General features: G+C 32.9%; 2 protein-coding genes and 2 long non-coding RNA genes across 5 annotated transcripts; 2 read left to right on the top strand and 2 right to left on the bottom strand.

The window, feature by feature from the left end:
* The first annotated feature begins 2,369 nt into the window (after positions 1 to 2,369).
* LOC145012381 (uncharacterized) lies at positions 2,370 to 5,588 on the top strand. The gene is made up of 5 exons (XR_013664469.1): positions 2,370 to 2,864; positions 3,041 to 3,083; positions 3,414 to 3,605; positions 3,740 to 3,783; positions 3,908 to 5,588. It is a non-coding gene; the product is annotated as an uncharacterized LOC145012381 (long non-coding RNA).
* A 509-nt stretch (positions 5,589 to 6,097) lies between these two features.
* Positions 6,098 to 7,821, bottom strand: LOC145012443 (uncharacterized). The gene is made up of 3 exons (XR_013664512.1): positions 7,448 to 7,821; positions 6,379 to 7,290; positions 6,098 to 6,312 (listed from the first exon to the last, which is right to left on the bottom strand). It is a non-coding gene; the product is annotated as an uncharacterized LOC145012443 (long non-coding RNA).
* A 4,728-nt stretch (positions 7,822 to 12,549) lies between these two features.
* LOC145011077 (putative WRKY transcription factor 32) lies at positions 12,550 to 14,516 on the top strand. Of its 2 annotated transcripts, none has more exons than XM_078969706.1 (5): positions 12,550 to 12,872; positions 12,955 to 13,004; positions 13,149 to 13,621; positions 13,705 to 13,869; positions 13,973 to 14,516. In XM_078969706.1, exons 1-5 carry the CDS (start codon positions 12,686 to 12,688, stop codon positions 14,250 to 14,252), a joined length of 1,155 nt encoding a protein of 384 aa, XP_078825832.1. In that variant the 5' UTR covers positions 12,550 to 12,685; the 3' UTR covers positions 14,253 to 14,516. The 2 variants fall into 2 exon arrangements, with proteins under 2 accessions (XP_078825832.1, XP_078825831.1); XM_078969705.1 differs by having other exon boundaries at positions 12,551 to 12,872; positions 12,946 to 13,004.
* Positions 14,517 to 14,687: 171 nt separating this feature from the next.
* On the bottom strand, positions 14,688 to 16,013 carry LOC145011078 (26S proteasome regulatory subunit). The gene is made up of 4 exons (XM_078969707.1): positions 15,768 to 16,013; positions 15,542 to 15,602; positions 15,050 to 15,470; positions 14,688 to 14,895 (listed from the first exon to the last, which is right to left on the bottom strand). Exons 1-4 carry the CDS (start codon positions 15,906 to 15,908, stop codon positions 14,874 to 14,876), a joined length of 645 nt encoding a protein of 214 aa, XP_078825833.1. The 5' UTR covers positions 15,909 to 16,013; the 3' UTR covers positions 14,688 to 14,873.
* Positions 16,014 to 19,488: the final 3,475 nt, after the last annotated feature.

Genomic DNA, 19,488 nt, shown 5'->3' with positions numbered 1-19,488 from the left:
CTTTTTGGAATTCTCCATACTAAAACGTTTTAGTACCTTGTCCAAGTAAGTATTCTGACTAAGTCCTATTAGTCTTTTACTCCTGTTTCTCACTATCTTTATTCCCAAAATATATGCAACCTCTCCGAGCTCCTTCATAGCGAAACACTTCCCAAGCCAGGACTTAACTTCCTGCAGCGTCGGGATGTCGTTTCCTATGAGTAGTATGTCATTGACATACAATACAAGGAAGCTTACTATACTCCCACTGGCTTTGACATATACACATGATTCATCTTCGCTTCGCAGAAAACCAAACTCTTTAACTTCCCCATCGAAACAAATATTCCATCTGCAAGATGCTTGTTTCAGTCCATAAATGGACTTCTCAAGCTTACACACTCTATTGGGATGCTTTGCATTGACAAAATCCTCTGGTTGAGCCATGTAAACATCCTCATCCAACTTTTCATTAAGGAAAGCGGTTTTGACATCCTCTGCCATACTTCATAGTCATGAAATGTAGCAATGGCCAACATTACCCTAATAGACTTTATCTTCGGGAGTTTGAGTAAAGCCCTTCGCAACCAATCGCGCCTTATAAGTGTGCACATTCCCATCCATGTCGATCTTCTTCTTAAAGATCCTTTTGCACCTGACCGTGTTAAGACCTGGTACATGATCAACCAAGCTCCAAACTTAGTTATCGTACATGGACTGAATCTCGTTGTCCATCGACTCTTTCCATTTTGCAGACTTTGGGCCTGCCATGGCTTCCTTATAGTTGTTAGGTTCATCCAAGTTTATTAGTGTACTGTCACTAATATACGTATCACCCTCATTAGTTATATGAAAACCATACGATACGGGTGGAACACTAACTCAACTGGAACGTCTAAGAGGTAATGATTCGTCAATTGGTTCAAGCAAAGTTTCATCCTTGAGTTGAGTGCCAGTGTTAGAGGTTCCTTCATCTGCTTGTACTTTTTCTTCCTCTACCTGCAAATCCGACCACCATCTTATTCTCAGAAATTTCATGTGTGTGTTTTCTTCACAAATCATGATCTAGAGTGTTAGAGAATATTACATGCATATGCCATTCAATAGAGTCTTTCCCTTCTTCATGTTCTGTTAAAATACATTGATCAGAACGATCCTCTTTGGGGATAACTCGTAGAAAATTCTTCCAAATAAGAGGGAAGACCAATTACAAAATGATCAAACACCTCTGAGGAAAATCCATCTCCAAGCATTTTTATCTTTATTGATGTAACCTTATGGAATGACACATACATCATCAATAATCTCTAACTCAAAGAAATCATATACCTTGACGATTGGTAAGAGAAGCAATGCTCAACCCGTTTCAGTTGAAAAGTGCAAGTGAGTCTTGAAACCACCATGAAACTGAAATCCATAAATTAGACAACAATTGCAACATTGATGTTTATCGTCAAGGAAGAGAACAACACAGAGAAAGCTCGACGGCGTAACGGTGCAGATGAAGCTCGATGACGGCAGAGAGAAAGATATTGGCACAGAGGGAAGGGAAGAGACGAAAATTCCGGGCCGCTTGGTTAACGGAGGAAGAGTGTTCTCCACTGGTCGTCGATGGTGGTCGGATGGAGGAACAAGGCATCGAGAGACTCTGAAGCATCTGGGTTTAGATGAAAATATATTTTAGGTTAGGTTAGAAAGAGAGAAAAAGGGGACGGTAGGGTGGGCCAACTCTTTTGTTATTTTATGTTTATTTAACTAAGTATTAAAATAAATATGGAAAAATATTAAAAAAAAAAGAAATTAAAATGGTAAAATCGTCATTTAAAGTCCATCAAGAACCAACTTTATAAAAAAATTAAAAAAAAAATCTGATTTTAGGACCAAATTCACGAGATACTTTTAATTTTTGATTTTTCAACTTTTGAACTCCATCCAAAGATTTTAGCGAATCCTAAAGGACCAAATTTGCGGTTTATATAATTTTACGAAAAAAAAAATGTTGATAGTCTTTTTATCCTTTTGATGTTCATAGAAATACAAATCAAGTCATATTTACTGTCATCAACTATAATAATGGGACCTATTTGTGATATAAGTTGTACTAGTATTTATTTATTTACTATTATATATATATATATATATATATATATATATATATATATATATATATATATATATATATATATATATATATATATCCAAGGTTCCCAATTCAACAGTTCTTACTGTTGATTGGTGAGTTTTTTCCTTTTTTTTCTTTTTTATTTTTGGTTTACTTTTCGTTATTTTTTTTTCTTTTGTTCTTCAAGAATGTGGGTTACACATGCATTCACGTCCAGGTTTACCATCTACGTGGTGCTTTTCCGTCTGCTTATCTATTGCCAACGCAACATATCACACCGACAATTTGTGGTTGTGGGATATGTGTTTCATTTATGCTGCTCAACCTTTTTCTTATCCATCTTCTCCAAGCTTTCAAACGTCCCTTCTTCCATCCAAGATACACTCTGCCTTCCAAATAGATACTTGCCACCGCTTCCTTCCCACCGTCTCCTCTAATCGAGGTTTATTACCCCTTTGTTGTTGTGTGGTCATGATCCTTTTTTACCACCGCTTGCCTTCTTTCCTATATTTGTTCATCTCCCTGCTCGGCACTCATCCAAAACCCACCAGATCTCCAAACCTGGCTTACCTGTTAAGATCGACACCACCACCGGAGCACCATCAGGTATGGGATTTCTCCCCACCACCTTCATTGTTTCGATGCCGTTTTTCCATTAGACTCCTTGGAAATACATTCATCTCTCCAAGAGGTCTAAAGTCTATATCGATTTGGGGTCACCACCTCCAAAGGATTCCGATTTGTCCCAAACCCCGCCATTCAGGTTTATATTCCTTTTTTCGCCATGGATTCTTCCACTTTTATCTATTGTTACTGTTTTCACCTAATTTTGAAGTTTGAACATCCGAGTTTCGTGAACTAACAACTTATTTCAACTATTTTGAATTTAAAAACCGATCATTGATTATCGAATTGGGTATTTTGTTGAATAATCTACAGGTTCGAAGGTTATCATATCCTCCGTCGTTTCTCACTCTTCCAGGTTCGTGTTTTCTTATATTTACCCAATTCGATTAGAATTCTTGGTGACAAACCTCATTGTTTCATAAAACACCTCATCCCCTTTGTCTCAAAATCAGTCGAGATTGCAGACTACTTCAATCGCAGTCTTCGTTGTGATCAGTCTTTCTTAGGATAGTAGCAGACCTAAATATTTGATTCCTTCTTTGTTGGTCTCCTGAAGAAGCCACCACCCCTGACTTTTAAATCCATTCTACTTTTCTATGTCTTCTTCTTTTGTTGTTTATATAATGATTTTGACAAATTTATATGGGTTTATTGTAACCACTTCATAATTTCTTTTCTGTTATAGGTATGGAGGTACACGGAGTTGTAATAGAGCTGGGTCCTGGAGTAACCACCTGCCAAGTTGGAGGTGTCAGTGGAAAAATATAACAGCCCCCAAATCTCTATTTAGTGGTGCACTCTATTTATGCTTAGAAGTTTAGATGTTATTATGCCTACCAACTGTTTGGCGAAATGCTTAACTGAAAAAATCTACCTGGTACATATACAATCTGGAATCTATACTTTCTTGAAGATGTATTCCCCATCGTATTGACTATATTGGATTAAGCATTATAATATTACAAAACACATGGACTATTGAATTGATATTGAATCAACCATGATTTGTAGGCTGAAGAACTACAAAATCAGATGAAAGAAGACTATGGTACTAAGTAAGTATCATTCTTGGATTAACGTGTGCCTGTCAAAGTATAACAAAGTTTTTATTAGGATTATAGTTTCAAGAAATCGTTTTGGGTGCCTGACAAATGTCTAATGTACCCTTTTTGCTTGCAGATCCAAGGGTAAGAGGAATTAACACACATATAAGTATTTTCTTTATCTTTTTTAGGATATATGCTTTTGTATAAACTATTTATGAGATGATCTTTTTATTTGATTCTTTACCTATAATATAACTATAGATACTTAGGTTTCAATAACTTAAAGGAGAAATACCCATGGAGGTTGATAATCTTCCAGAAATTCAACATCTTGAACTGCACCAACTAAAACCTCATCTTCCAACTTCAACAGGATACTATTATATACTACTAAATAATTCACTATAAAAACATCTTATGTTAGTAGCACAGAATGGGATGGAAAGCATCTCAAAAACTCATACACCATTAAAAGTTTTTAGAGGGGATGATGCGTAAGAAATGAAAAAAAAAATTGTTTTTCCACTTTTATGGTTGCGTTTTTTTTTTTTTTTTCCATATGTAAGTGTAAATGAATTTTCTTTATTGAATTGCATGTAATGATTATTAGGTGAAAAAAATACATTCTGACCCATGTGAAACATGGGTCTCTTCACTAGTATATATTAAAGCTAATGGAGCTTAGGAACATTAAAGTTCTAGCTCTTCCTACTATTTGCCATAAAATTTTCTTTATATATCAACTATTGCCCTTAAAAAAATTTGTTGTGAATTTGATATTTTTGGTTTTTAAAATCAAAACTTTTACATTTTTACTTCTGATTAAGTTTTTGTGCCTTTTGAATTTTACTACAAATCTTTTGTGATTTTGACACTTTTAGTCCTTACAATCAAAACTTTTATATTTTGGTATTTTTACCACAAATCTTTAATGAGTTTGACACTTTTTGTCCTTAGAGTCAAAACTTTTACATTTCCACATAAAAAACACAAAAAACATTCTTTAAAATTTTCCCACCATATTTTCCAAACTTTCGCAACTTTCATATTATAGCCACAACATTTTTGGTTTTTCTCTATCAGTGTTCTTTTTTTTGTACACTTTCGACATCTAATTTTAGGGATTGTCGGCTTTCTTCCCTATTTGTGGCGATTTATACTTTCAACACATCTTTTAGAGTTTGCCGATTTTTATCTTATATGACATAGTACAAAAGCGACGGAGCCATGCATATCCCATTTTTGCACAGAAGGGCTATGAAAATCCACGAGAAGCGACTGGACGTATTGTATGCGCCAATTGCCATGTAGCTAATAAACCAGTGGATATTGAGGTTCCGCAAACGGTACTTCCCGATACTGTATTTGAAGCAGTTGTTCGAATTCCTTATGATATGCAACTGAAACAAGTTCTTGCTAATGGTAAAAAAGGGGCTTTAAATGTGGGGGCTGTTCTTATTTTACCAAAGGGTTTTGAATTAGCCCCTCCCGATCGTATTTCCCCCGAGATAAAAGAAAAGATGGACAATCTGCCACGTGCCCTTTTCTAGTTAATATTAATTCAACTAATGAAAAAGCTATTGGTCCAACTGAAGATTGCCGCTGATCGACTAAACTGCGAAACAACCTCTAAATTGGTACTTAACCATGCTCCGGACGTGGTTGCATCACATGTTTTAACTCATTTCAATTGTTTATTTAGTTATTTTTTTAGATTGTCCTAATTTGGCTCGTTTCAATATAAATATGTCATGACAATCGTCATCATTAAGATGATTAATATTTTTCATATTAAATAGTTACTTTTGTCATTATTTTGTACGATTCATGTCAGATTATTCAATTAGATGAAATAATATCTTATTTGATTATTGACAATTCAAATTAATAACTCTTTATTTTATCTACAACACGTACTCTTATGAAAAATCATATTATTGACCAACGGGCTTTTTACACGACCCTGTATTAGAAATATATTAAACAAATAAGTAAATCTATCATTAGCGTCGTACAAAAATTATAAAAGTACTATATTTTAATAATAATAATAATAATAATAATGATGTGATGCAAGACGTTATTTTTTCCCATATATTGATGAAAAAATAATAATAAACTCAAATTAGTTAAAATAATATCAACTAGTGAAGAGATTCGTGCGTTGCATGGGTTGGATTTTTTTATCGATGTTTTGTGGGTCAATGAAGTAGGATTCTATGTTGGTTGACTCCGAAAGATTGATGCTTAAAAACAAATAAAATATATTTTATGTATTTCATATAGAAATAGACATATTATCAATCAAATGTATAATCCCATTTTCAAACATTTTAGCATAGTTTTGACTCCAATTTTGATCAAACCAAATCACATGACTTAGAAAATATTCAAGTCGTTGCTCATTACACCCAAAAGCAATGCAACACATTCAATAACCTAGATATTGAAGATTTAATTGAAATGAACAATTTGAAGCATTAATCAAGCACTAAACCTGCTCCCAATGTCAAACCTGTCCAAACACCCGCAGCAAACCTGCAACCAAAAAAAAGATCAAATTCATATTTTGATAAAAAAAAAAAAGTCTCTATCTATACATACATTGTTTTAACTTTCTATTTTTTATTCGATTTCATTGATTAACGTGTATGTGTCACATTCACATTGCATCTTCTGTTGTTGTTGAGGTTGACTTTATGGATACCACTATGTTCTCTCATAATGTCTTCCAATGCCTTTTGATCTTTAGCATCATCTATCTCATATTTGACTTCTGTTGACAAAAAACTTAACCAATTGCTTTCAAATTCATGAAGACAAGCAATAAAAAAAATCACTTGGTCCAATTTGGTATTACATTCTTTTTTTCCTAAATATAATGGCATCATACTTTTCATGTCGGAAAGAAAGAAGGTCAAACCTTAAAGCAATCAAAAGGAAGCAAGCATATACATATTAGAAAGCTCATGAAGTTGAAGTAAATGCAAGGTCACATAAGAAACATTCATCTTACATTTACCAGCTTTACACATACCCAAAACGCTGAATACATACACCCGAAAAAACAAAAGTACCAAATTCATATTAAAAATTGAACAAAAGAATTACCAAAGAGAAGGTACGATCAAGAAAAATTATAAAAAAACAAACAAACCTGGTTGGGTTGGGTGCTCTAAAATGATAAACAACAGTTACATTTTGGGTGTGCTTCCTTCTACATCAGATTCCATTTCATAAATTGCAAAACAAAACAATAGCATCACTACTTTAGTTAACCAAAAACATCTTCCCTACCAAGTATAAGTAGGTTTTTAAAATCGAATTGTTCTAACGATGAAAATGACAAACCTGAACCTATAATTTTGAAAATGAGAAACCCAAACCTAGAATTTTTTGATGATTTCTACGTAGAGGAAAGCGTGTTCGTGCTATAGGCGGTGGATAGTCAGCCTGAGGAACAGATGATCTTTAAAATAATAACCCCTGGTGAGGGACTGAAATCGGTGGAAACATCTAAAAGAAAATTAGATGAGGCGGTCAGACCTAAATCAATTATTTACACAAACCAACTTCTAATGAATCATTTACAATGAAAAGAAAAAGAAACCCCATGTTAATTATTGTTTCCTAAGAATCGATTCAAGAAAAACACAATATAAAGACGACGAACCTTATAAGAGATTAAAGTGTCATCATCACTGGTGCGACTATAGTTGCACTGATTTCTTCTACACTATTGAAAATCAAAACAATGGACACAATATCAGTGATAAGGCATGCGTCAATGTGTAGAAGGGATCACTCCGAATAACCGGAATTGGAGCCGAAGATCGTTAGGCTTGGACTACATCGCATTCGATGTTTCCGTCTGAAGGCCTGAATGATGATGTTTAGGGCTAGAAGTCGTTGCAGACACAGTTCCGAATGGTTGTATCTTGTGGTTTTGGGGTTTAGGACGAACTGCATTTACAATCGATATCTAGGGGAGGAAAGCAGAGGTGAGAGTGTTGGAGAAGGATTGGAGATAGGTTAGAGCAAAATCGATATCTAGTGGAGGAAAGCAGAGGCGAGAGTGTTAGAAGGATTGGATATGGGTTAGAGCAAAATCAATGCGGTAGAAAAAACAATGAAACAACATGTGTCAGTGACATGTGGCAGGAAACGGTGAAAGGAAGCGATGACGATGCCAAGACGGTATCTATGGAGCTCACACCACGTGTAATATATAACTGGATAAACAAATGGAATAAACAACAAAAAAAAATAGACACAAAAAAAAAAAAAAAATAGACACAAAGTAAATAAATTAAAAGAAAAAACAAAAATCCAACCAATCAAAAATAAATATTATTCAATAAGAAGTTTAGAATTAATAACATCATATAATGAAATAAATGGGCAACATTTTACATATTTTCTTTAAATACTTATCTTTCTAAATAGAAAGTCGCTATTACTATTATTATTATTATTATTATTATTATTATTATTATTATTATTATTATTAAATAGCTACAACAACTCTAAAAATATAATAGATTTATCATAGGGTAAATTACATGAATGATCTTTGTTGTTTTGAGTAGTCTATGCGGTTGGTTCTTATAATTTTTTTTAATTTAGACCGTCCCTAATATTTTTGTTGCGATTTTGGCCCCCGGCCAACATAAAAAGACCAATATACCCTTATACATTATTTTAACTTATTGTGTATTATTAACTAAATTATTATAAAAAAAAATTATATGTGTGGGCCCACTTATTCTTTTCTTACTTCCTTATCACCTCAGGAACTCCATCATCAACACCCCCTCATTCTCTGACCACCGCCCCTCCTTCCCATTATGGCGTACACCTTTGCCCCTTTATGTTTTCAGTGATTACATACACAACACAAGACTTTGAAACAAAACTGGATTTCAAGCTCTATTCTCAAACTTGCAAATCGGATCTCGCTTTGGGAGATCGGATCTTCAAACCTGCAAATCCCACATCTTCTTTGTCCAACATATTCCAACACCACATCTATTTCCAACATCACTTCCACCCATCATTGTCACCACAACCTATCATCACTGCAACCTCCACCATTGCACCTTATGTTACCTGAACATCGTCGTCCATCGTCACCGAAACCTGCAAAAACAACATAAAATATTATCAAAAACCTCTACCACATGCAGATCTGATAGTTTAGGCAAATAAATCACAATCCAAATAATTTAGGGTAAATTACATGAATGGTCCATGTGGTTTAGGGTAATCCGCATGTTTGGTCCCTAACAATTTTTTTTAACTCGAACGGCCCTTAAAATATTTTTTGTTACATGTTTGGTCCTTGTCCGAGATAAAATGACTATACTTCCCTTAATAATTTTTTTCTAATTTATTTGTTTTATTATATGAATAACATATATAGATTAAAACAAATTATAAAAAGAACAAAAAGACTTAAACCTAAAGCAACCCATCTTCAATTCTTCATCCCTGCATCTTTTCTCTCTAACACCGACTCCACCGACAACCGACCTCACACCTTGTCGGAGATACCATCGTTGATTAAGCATCTGTCTTCTCTTGCCGGAAAACTTTAACGACAACCATCCACCACCGCCTATATACTCTACATCCTTCTAACATACCTACAACCCTCCAACCTCGCGAAGTACTGATGATGTTACTTGATCCAACCATCGCCGGGAACAATGGAGTCCACAAAGCTACATTTATAATTGAAAATGAGGGTGTCATTTGTGAAACTTCCTTCCAAGTAACATCATATGAATAAAAAAACAAATTCCAATCCTTTCTTCTACCCATCTCCGATTCTCTTTCTGTTGTTATTGGTTCTCTCTATTTCTCAGGTCTCTTGTGCGAGTTGTGTTTGTATTAACTATACATGACGTGTGATGTTGTATTGATTATATAGGATACTATAATCTGGATATAACTTTGTGATTGGTGCTGAAAAAATGGAGTCCACTTGAGTTGCACAAGATGTGTTTGATGAAATGCTTAAAAGAGATGTGTCCTGATGCCCAAAACTACCGACATAGTTATCACCTGTAATTCATCTCTATGCATAAACTGAGTCTTTCAGATTAGCAAATTGAGTCCTTTAAATCTTTTGTTTTTTAAATTTGCAGGTCTGTAAATTAAATCTTTTAATGATCTAATCGATGGTTATGGTTAAAAATTTTACTCACTTGAAACTAGTATTTTGATTCCTTTAACGATTTGATTTAGGAGAGACAACAAGTCATCTCTGTTTTATTTGGCTCTACATACCATGAATCGTCAGAGGCGTAGGGTTTTCGAGGAAAGAAGGATGTGATATGAGGGTGTCGATGTTAGAGCAGGAAAGAGATTGGGTGGGGATCAATTTAATGATGACGGGAGTATTACGATGGTGAAGAGTTGCCGGTGGAGAAGAAAAGAAGATGAGGAAGATCTCGCGGAACGTAGGATTGGGGTTTTCACAGGGGTATAGGAACGAGGTGAATGTGTAAATAGGGTGGACCATAAATTTAGTTATTATTATTTTTAATAAATGAAAAAACTAAAAAATCCTTTTAAGGGCAAAATAGTCTTTTTAGGACATATAGGGACCACGTGTGCAGCAAACATATTAAGTAAGGATGACTTGAGTTTAAAATAATTATTAGGGACCAAAACGTAGCTTACCCTAAACCACAGGGACCATCTGTGTAATTTACCCAACAATTTAGGAAAACTTGGAGATAGAAGAATTAGTACACAGGTGAACATATCACAGTTTCCATACATCAATATTGTTTCCGATTTCAGAAAACCTCTCTCTCTCTCTCTCTGTATATATATATATATATATATATATATATATATATATATATATATATATATATATATATATATGTGTGTGTGAGAGAATCAATTTTTAGAAAATCCATCAACCATCGTTATTTTTCCCTTCTCCCTGGTGTCTGCTTTCATTATGTTTCACGTTGGTTTAGTTCTCAATTGTGTTGAGTTTCAAATTAGGTTATTGTATTAAAAAAGTGTGTATGAACGATTGGAGAGGGAAATAGAAGGTCAAAAGGAAGTGGCGACTAAAAGACGATCAATAGAGGAGAAAGATTAAGGTCACCGGAATCTGTAACGGAAAAGAGACAAAGAGGGTGAGAGTCGGTAAGGAAGGGAGGTGAAGCATGAAGAGCTGAGAGAAAGAAGGATTAACTTTAGGATTTTTTATTCATTATTATTTTATTTTATATTATATTTAGTTTATTTATTAATAATAGAATAAATGATTAAAATGGTTGAAATTTTATAAGGATATAATAGTCTTTTTAAGAACAAACAATGACCAAACATTCAACAAAAATATAAAGCAGAGATTGTTCGAGTTAAAAAAAAGTTTTTAGGCACCAAACATGCAGATTACTATAAACCACATGAACCATACATCTTTTTTATTTAATTCAAAAAATAAATCGTTTTATTTTTATATTTTAAAAATATACTTTGATTTGATATTTTCTGATGTATAATTAAAATTGCAAATCTAGCATCCATAAGACCGGATGGAGTAGCTTCGACGGGAACATCAGCGACCTCGTCGGACACTAGGCCTACCACTCGACGTGCTGAGCTCGGCTCATCAACTTTGTGGAAAATTGACGATGAGAGAAAGTATGGGGTTTATGTATTATTTAGAGTTGAGATCACTTGGCTTTGTGTTGGAATTTCCAAGGTAAAATTGTAAAAAAACCAATATGTGTATCTTCTGAAGGAAGAAGGCAACTAGATTTGCAACTTTGATAGATTCGGTCCCTGTAATTTCATGTAATGAAAGATCCTACCCTAAAATTGAGATATCTCTTCAAAACTTATTTCAGAAAATTACATAATATCCCCCCATGACTTATAATACATATTTATATTAAATAAATCGATTTTATTATTATTATTATTATTATTATTATTATTATTATTAGTAGTAGTAGTAATTTCACCTCTTTAAATTTATATAATGTATTTTATTTAGTTATTTCATTAGGAAAACTATAATAAAATCCTTACATATTGGCCTTATAATCGATTTAGTCTTTATATCTTTTTTTATTCAATTAAATTTCAAAAACCGGTAATCGTATTCAATTTAACCATTTTACCTAGTTAAAAAGTCATCCAACTTTCGGAAATTATATTTTTGGCCTAAATTTCCAAATTTATTATAAATTTGGTCCAAATTTACATTTTTGGTTCAGATTTTAAATTTTATTACAATTTTGGTCCAAAATTTACCCTTGTGGTACAAATTTTAGAATTTTATTATGAGTTCATCCTAACTTTAGTTTTTTCTTTTTACAACTTTCATTTTTCTCAAAATTTTATTTCAAATGTGTTTTTCTTTATGAAATCATATTTATACAAAATATATATATATATATATATATATATATATATATATATATTCACATAGAAAATCTTATATTTTATATATAAAAACTTTTTCTAAAAAAACATTTTTGTATGCAAAATATCTATTTATAAAATATTTATTAAGTATTTAATTAATGTAAAATCTTTATGCTTATATATATATATATATATATATATATATATATATATATATATATATATATATATATATATATATATATATATATATATATATATATATATATATATATATATATATATATATGAAACCCAAAGGGTAAAAAAGTGAAAATACTTTACATTTTTATGCTCTAGACTTGCTTTCTAGAGCGATTATTACTATTGTACTTGACATTTTACAGAGTTACGGGCCCTGCCAAAATGACTTTTCTTCTCCGGACAATCACTCACACTTGACACTCTTACCAAAGAAATCCCATCAAATTTTCGTTTTTTTTTCACTACTTGATTCCCAAATTCCGCCATGGATGATGACAGTGATCGGAGCTCCGAAGCAACACAACTGGAAGAAAATACAACAGCGGAGGATACGATGCATAACGACCACGACGACGATGATGATCAGAGTGACGTTACTCCATTAAAGTATTCTCCTATGTCACCCGAGGAAGATTCAGCTACTTCTCAATCTCTAACCCTAGCAGTATCTGGTACGTTACGTTCGATTTTCTGTATACTTAACCGATTCTGTTGTTGCTGTTGAAGTATGCGTATGTGTTTTAGATTTGTCAGAGGTGCCTATAAAATACGAGATGCAACGCGATGAGTTGGAGCGTTTGAAGGTATACCACTACCTGATTCAATTTTGTGCATTTTACATTATCCATTAAGTAATCGGAAGCTTCAATTTGATCATGATACTGAAATTAAGAAGAATCGCAGTTACATTACATACATAATATTTTCTATTTGATTTCGTCACTCAGAATCAACTTCAAGGAAGTCACCAAGAAGCCCTAGCAACTGTTATAGCTCAAGCTGCTCGTGCTCGTTCCAAGATTCAGACTTCAAATTCACAAGGGCAAATTCAGTTGAATAATGCTGATGTGGCAGAAGTGAAGCAGAACAACACCATTGACGTTCCTAGATCTTTATCTGCTTCACACAACGTTAAGACACAGATTGATGGATATAACTGGAGAAAATATGGTCAGAAACAGGTGAAAAGTCCTCAAGGCTCAAGAAGCTACTACAAATGTACATACAGTGATTGTGATGCTAAGAAGATGGAATCATGTGATGAATACAATTCTGTCACAAAGTTAGTTTACAAAGGCCAACACAAACATGATCCACCTACGAAAATAGTCTCTAATGGAAGCAAGATTTTATCATCTCCAAAAAGAAAATCAATCTCAACACCTGGATTGAAATCAAGCAATTCACAACAAAACCAGAGGCAAGTTCACTACTAAAGTCATGCTATTATCTTTTTCCTCATTATACATGGTATTAATAATAATATTGATTACACATAAACAGAGTGAAGAAAAGCAAAGGCAATGGAGAGAGCCATGGTTGTGTTCTGAAAAATCCAAAAAAACCAAAGTTTACTGTTCATGCAGCCGATGATGTTGAAATATCAGCAGATGGTTACAGATGGAGGAAGTATGGACAGAAGATGGTGAAAGGAAATCCTCATCCCAGGTCCATTTAGTGCTGAATGATTCCAACCTATTAAAGTTAATAGCTGTATCAAACATCAAACATGCTGAATGCTTACTGATTGATTTGTTTTGTTTGTGGTTAGGAACTACTACAAGTGTACATGTGCGGGATGTGGGGTGACAAAACACATTGAAAAGGCGATTGATGGAACATCGAATATAGTAATAACATATAAAGGAGTTCATGATCATGATAAGCCTGTGCCAAAGAAAAGACGTGGTCATCCTCATGCTCATGCTCATGGTGTTGTTACTTTCTCATCTTCTTCTAACATGTTATCAACGCAAGTTTCTGGGGCTGAATCGGTTAAGAGGATTGAATCTACTCCAACACTTGTGAGTGTTGGTTTTGAAATTAAATAACCCTTTTGGTTCATTATGGTTTAGGTTATATATAAATATGTTGTTGTGTAGTAGTCTTAGGTATTGGATGGAGGGAATGAATTTAGCAATTCTATTAACAATTATAAAAATGATGATGATCTATAATCTACCGATTCAATATTGGATGCTTGGATTGGATTTTAGAGGCGTTTAAACAACAAAAAGAAGGGAGATTATTCTTAATCTATGTATTAGATGTGTAATGGATGGATAATATAAGAGTTTTTGTTGGATGTTGTGCAATTTCTTTTGAACCAAAGTCGTACATAGATAGACATGGAAAATGATATAATTAGCTAATATATTAATATGGATGTAATTATTTATAATTTTGTTAAATAGAAACTTGTCTATAATTTACAAGTTCATAAGAGATTGATAGCAACAAACCGAAAACACATCCACACCACCATATCAAGCATTTGCATTCGTCATTGGATGAACAAAAAGCAGTCAAGCCTAGAAAACTTTTTTTTTTTAACATTATTACATGACTAAAAGATATCCAAGTTTCAACTAACATTGTTTCTTGCTACACTTATGCATATGAAGCTCTTGTACAAATCCCAAGAGCCTAATGAACATCCATTACATTACAATTCACAAGATCCGGAAATTGCATCTGCAAGAAGTCAGGAACAAGTATATCAGAGTTAGCTACTGTGTTCCTTTTTACACTTGAGCTATATAAGTATATATAGATATCACATATAGATATTTTTTCTTCAACTTAACACAGAAGGAAGAAACCATATTTAGAGAAGAAAGTTACATACCCAAGCAAGCCACGACCTCGCCATGTTCTAGGAGTAACAGTCAAGTTAATTGACGTCCCTTGCCTCATAACTAGCATAGAAACAGGATGGTTTTGATTCATCTGTGCTTCAGAAGCAAGCTTTGGTAGCAAATTATCACCATATTCAACATTCCCAAATTTAACAATTTGATCTCCAAGTTGTAACCCATCTTCTGCTGCTGGGGATTCCTCACTGATCTCATCCACCATTGCGAAAGGTCTGCTCACATCCACATCCACATCCATGACACTGATCGAGCCTCCAGACATATCATGCACAACTTGGCTATTGGAACCAGTGTCCATAGCAGATGAGGATTTAGGAGTCACGCGTGCTGAATGCAGAAGCTCTATTTTGTGGCCTATTTTGTCAGTTGTATCCTTGTGATCATTTCGAAGCTCTGTAACATATTAATAGGATTGAGATTAATGTCTCAATATGATGAGAATGATACTGAACAAAGTCACAAACCTGCAAGTTTATGTCGATCTGCTCGCACTACTGGAATATCGAGGTCAGATCTTGGAAACCCCTGCAGAAAGCAAGAAATTCAAGTGAGCTCCAATGGTAAATGCTCGTGATATCGATTTTATATTCAGAGAGCAATTTCTTCCTCTTCAAGTAAAGTTTGAACATAAACGAATTCGATAGGATTACAGTGATTATAATTAATCAAAGAAATATGAGAAGTAATTGCCTCAGAGTCGACGAGATTGCCGGAAAGTCCAGGACCGCCGGGCTGACAAAGACGCTCGATGATAACGTTCATCTCCGCTTCCAAACCGCTCCTTTTCTCCATCAGTTTCTTGATCTCCGACTTTAAATCCGTTGCTACCATTTTTACTGTGAGCTCCTCCGATTGAAAATTTTCTGTGTGACGTTAGGGTTAGGGCTTTTGGGAGTTCGTAAATCGTAATAAGCAATAACTTGACGAACGGTAGTTAAGTTACACCTCGAGTCCTGTACTATTGATATTATGACCTTTCGACCTTAAAGTTATTTTTATTTTATTTTTTTATTGTTTTTTTCTAATAATAATAATAATAATAATAATAATAATAATAATAATAATAATAACTAGATGGGGAACCCCCGTGTTGCGGGGTCGGATGCGATAATTTTTTCCATTATTTGTTCTTTGAAAATGTTTATAGTTTGAGTTGTTCATTCCTTCCTTCTTTAACCGATCTATAAACAAACAAATAAATAAGAAATAAAAAAACATCAATGAATCTATAAGCAAAACTAATAAAGTGGCAATTAAACGAAAACATAGAAACCTATAATGCCACAAATAACCAACGGAAGTAGAGGGACCAAAAAAGACAAAAGGTAAGCAACTTTAAAATGACCCAAATATTGTTGAGGGACCCTTCCTACCAAAAAAAATATTAATATGACTAAATACTAATAATATGTAATAAAAAACTAAGGTTATGAAAAATTCGAACGAAAGTGAAAGGGTTGTTTGTGAATAAAAACATAAAGTTGAAGGGTGAATGTTGTAACATTAATTGAAAAAAGAAATTTTCACAAAGTAGTGTTTTCATAACTTATATATATATATATATATATATATATATATATATATATATATATATATATATATATATATATATATACTAGCCGTTACCCGCGCACAGCAGCGGGGACAAATAGCTTCTTTCAACGATATTTTTTTAAAGAAAAATATTATGTTCCAAAAGAAAGTTCATGCCGTGGGTGAGAGGAATGACGGTAGTCGTGATAGTGGTTGGTTGAAGGCGGAAGGAGGCAGAGCGGCTGTGGTGGTGGTGGTTATACTGTCTTGGTTACTGGTTAAGGTTCTTCGAGAGAGTGTGCGTATATTTCTTACTTTGAAGAGATTACGAAGATAAATATTATGAGATGGTTTGTTACCAATGTGAGAAAAAAGATCCTCTATAAATTGTTGACATTGACCGCTTCAAATGGCTGAAGTGTTGAGATTGACGGGTTCAATTTGCAAATTAATTTTTCTATTAATTTGATACGAGATTTTTAGGGGATAAAGGATAAGGTTAAAGTTTTAATATTATTATATTATAAATGGGTTGTACTTCAAGCTTAATAGTTTGGACGTCTTAAAAAATAATATTATTATATTCAATCTATTTATAGAAATAGTTAGATTTCTTTTATAAGTAGTAAAGATATATATAATAATAATAATAATAATAATAATAATAATAATCGACAAACGTTAACCTATTTTAATAAGTCAAAGTGATTACCATTTAATCAAAAGGATCTCTTAATTAAGTAATTGGGTTATGATTGAACAGGAAGTCTTCTTTGATACTATAAGTTTCTAATGTTTAATTTAAACAAAACGCTCCAAAATCAAATATTATTTCATATAGTGTTTAACAAAACGTTACAAGCTACAAACTACCTGCTAATAGTTAATTTTGTTTATTTAAAACAACTTATGATTACTTATAACAATGTTTATTAGTTTCTTCGGTGTTAAAATATAGATTTAGAAAAAAATGTTTGGATTAACTTATTTGGTATCAAAACTAAATAAGTTCATAAATTGTTTTTAATGTTTAGCAAAGTTGTATTTTATGTGCAATAATGAAATAATTTATTAAAAAATCCTTAAAAAATCAGTAAGTGAGTAGGAAACGACTTATCAAAAACTTATTATTTAAGTCGATAAGTGCTTATGCAATTTTTTTCTCCAAGCACTAAAAACTCATTACTATGAGTGTCAAACTGGAATAAATCCATAAGCATTTCAAATAAGCAATTCCAAACATGTAGTTAGACAAATATTGTGTTTGATGTAATAGCTTATAAACTAATTTATAAATAATTCAAGAGTATCTTAAACGAACCACCATATATGTGTGGGTGTAATGGGTGTTGACCTTCCCACACACATATCCTACCATATGGATTTTTTTAGTAACAACCATAATTTAACTCAAACGGTTAATAAAAAAGTTAACATCCAAAACAATCAAATTAAGACTAGATAAGTGTTTTTCAATATTCTAAAGAATTTTTGGTCTTTATTTTAACTCATTTACCCTACGTAATAAAAAAGTAGTTTTCATTTGTCACGTGTATACGAATTCAAATTTATTATATGCCACATGTCAATCATTTGGAGCTCCTCACTTTATTTTTTCTTGTCTAAACTTATTTTTCTACATTCCCTAAAAATCAGCAATTACCCTTATTCTAAATTCAAACAAAATATTTGGTCGGAAAATAAACGAATGAAATCCCTATGATCCCGCTCAATGTTTTTGCTCTTCAATCCTTGCTGATTTTCTTGATTGATAGTTTGATACAAATTAAAAATTCAGCGTTAAAATTATCTTAAGAAACTTTTGTCCTAATGTCATTTAATCAGGAATGAAATCTCATTCTAAACAATCTCCAAATCCCTCATCGTTCTATCTCTCACCCTCAAACCCTAATTCTCTGTATATATAGCTTTATATTCAACTTTCTTTTGATTAATCGACTTAAACTCAAAGTTACTTAAGCACATGTGACATTAGGTGCGTAGAGTTTTGGTTTCCATTTGTTTTTTCTTCAATTGGAGAAAGTTCTGCCATCTAAAATACTTTGATTTCTTTTGTACTTCAATTATTATCTTAGTTTGGTTTAGAAATCAGTGTTTCCTTGCACCAAGAAATTATGGATTTACCTCATCTTAATCAAACATGGGGTGTAGTTTGGTTACATACGAAAGAGGTGCAAATAGGAATAGCAGACCATCTACGGTACTCTCTCTATTGTATTTTACATTGTCGAATTAAAAATGAATTTTGTGCACTCATTTCAATTTTTCATTCGCATAATTGTATTTTACGTTGTCGGGTTAAAATAAAAAGAGAGTATAAAGCAAAACTTACAATCATCTTTATTAAAACTTACAATTGTATTAAAGTATAAAGCAAAAGCCCTTGAGTTTTCAAAAAAGAATGTCGGTTTTCAATACGTTTGTAAATATATAAATTTTTTTATAGATTTAAAATATATTTAATTGTATATGATATGTATTTGTTCATATTTATATGGTAAAATACATATAAACCATGGTTGTAGATGTCGCTAATCGGCTGCTAATCGGTGGACTAGCGATTAGGGATTAATCGGCTAGGCGGGGATTCATCGGAAGATTAATCGGGGACCATTAATTATTAAGAAAATTATTCAAAAATTTATAAATCTAATTTTAATCCTATAAAAAAAAGTGATTAATCGGCGATTAGGTCCGATCAGGTCCGATTATGGCCGATTAGGTCCGACTTTAACTTGCGTTGACCAAACCCGATTAGGTCCGATTAAGTCCGATTAGGCCCGATTAGGTCCGATTAATTCCGACTTTGACCTGTATTGACCAAACGGGTTAGTTACCTGGAAACCGTCTAAAATAG

Source organism: Lactuca saligna, chromosome 8 (assembly GCF_052625555.1).
Source record: "Lactuca saligna cultivar CGN05327 chromosome 8, ASM5262555v1, whole genome shotgun sequence".
Classification (NCBI taxonomy): Eukaryota; Viridiplantae; Streptophyta; class Magnoliopsida; order Asterales; family Asteraceae; genus Lactuca; species Lactuca saligna.
The sequence above is the reverse complement of the archived record's forward strand: the minus strand, read 5'-3'. Positions and strand labels throughout refer to the sequence as shown.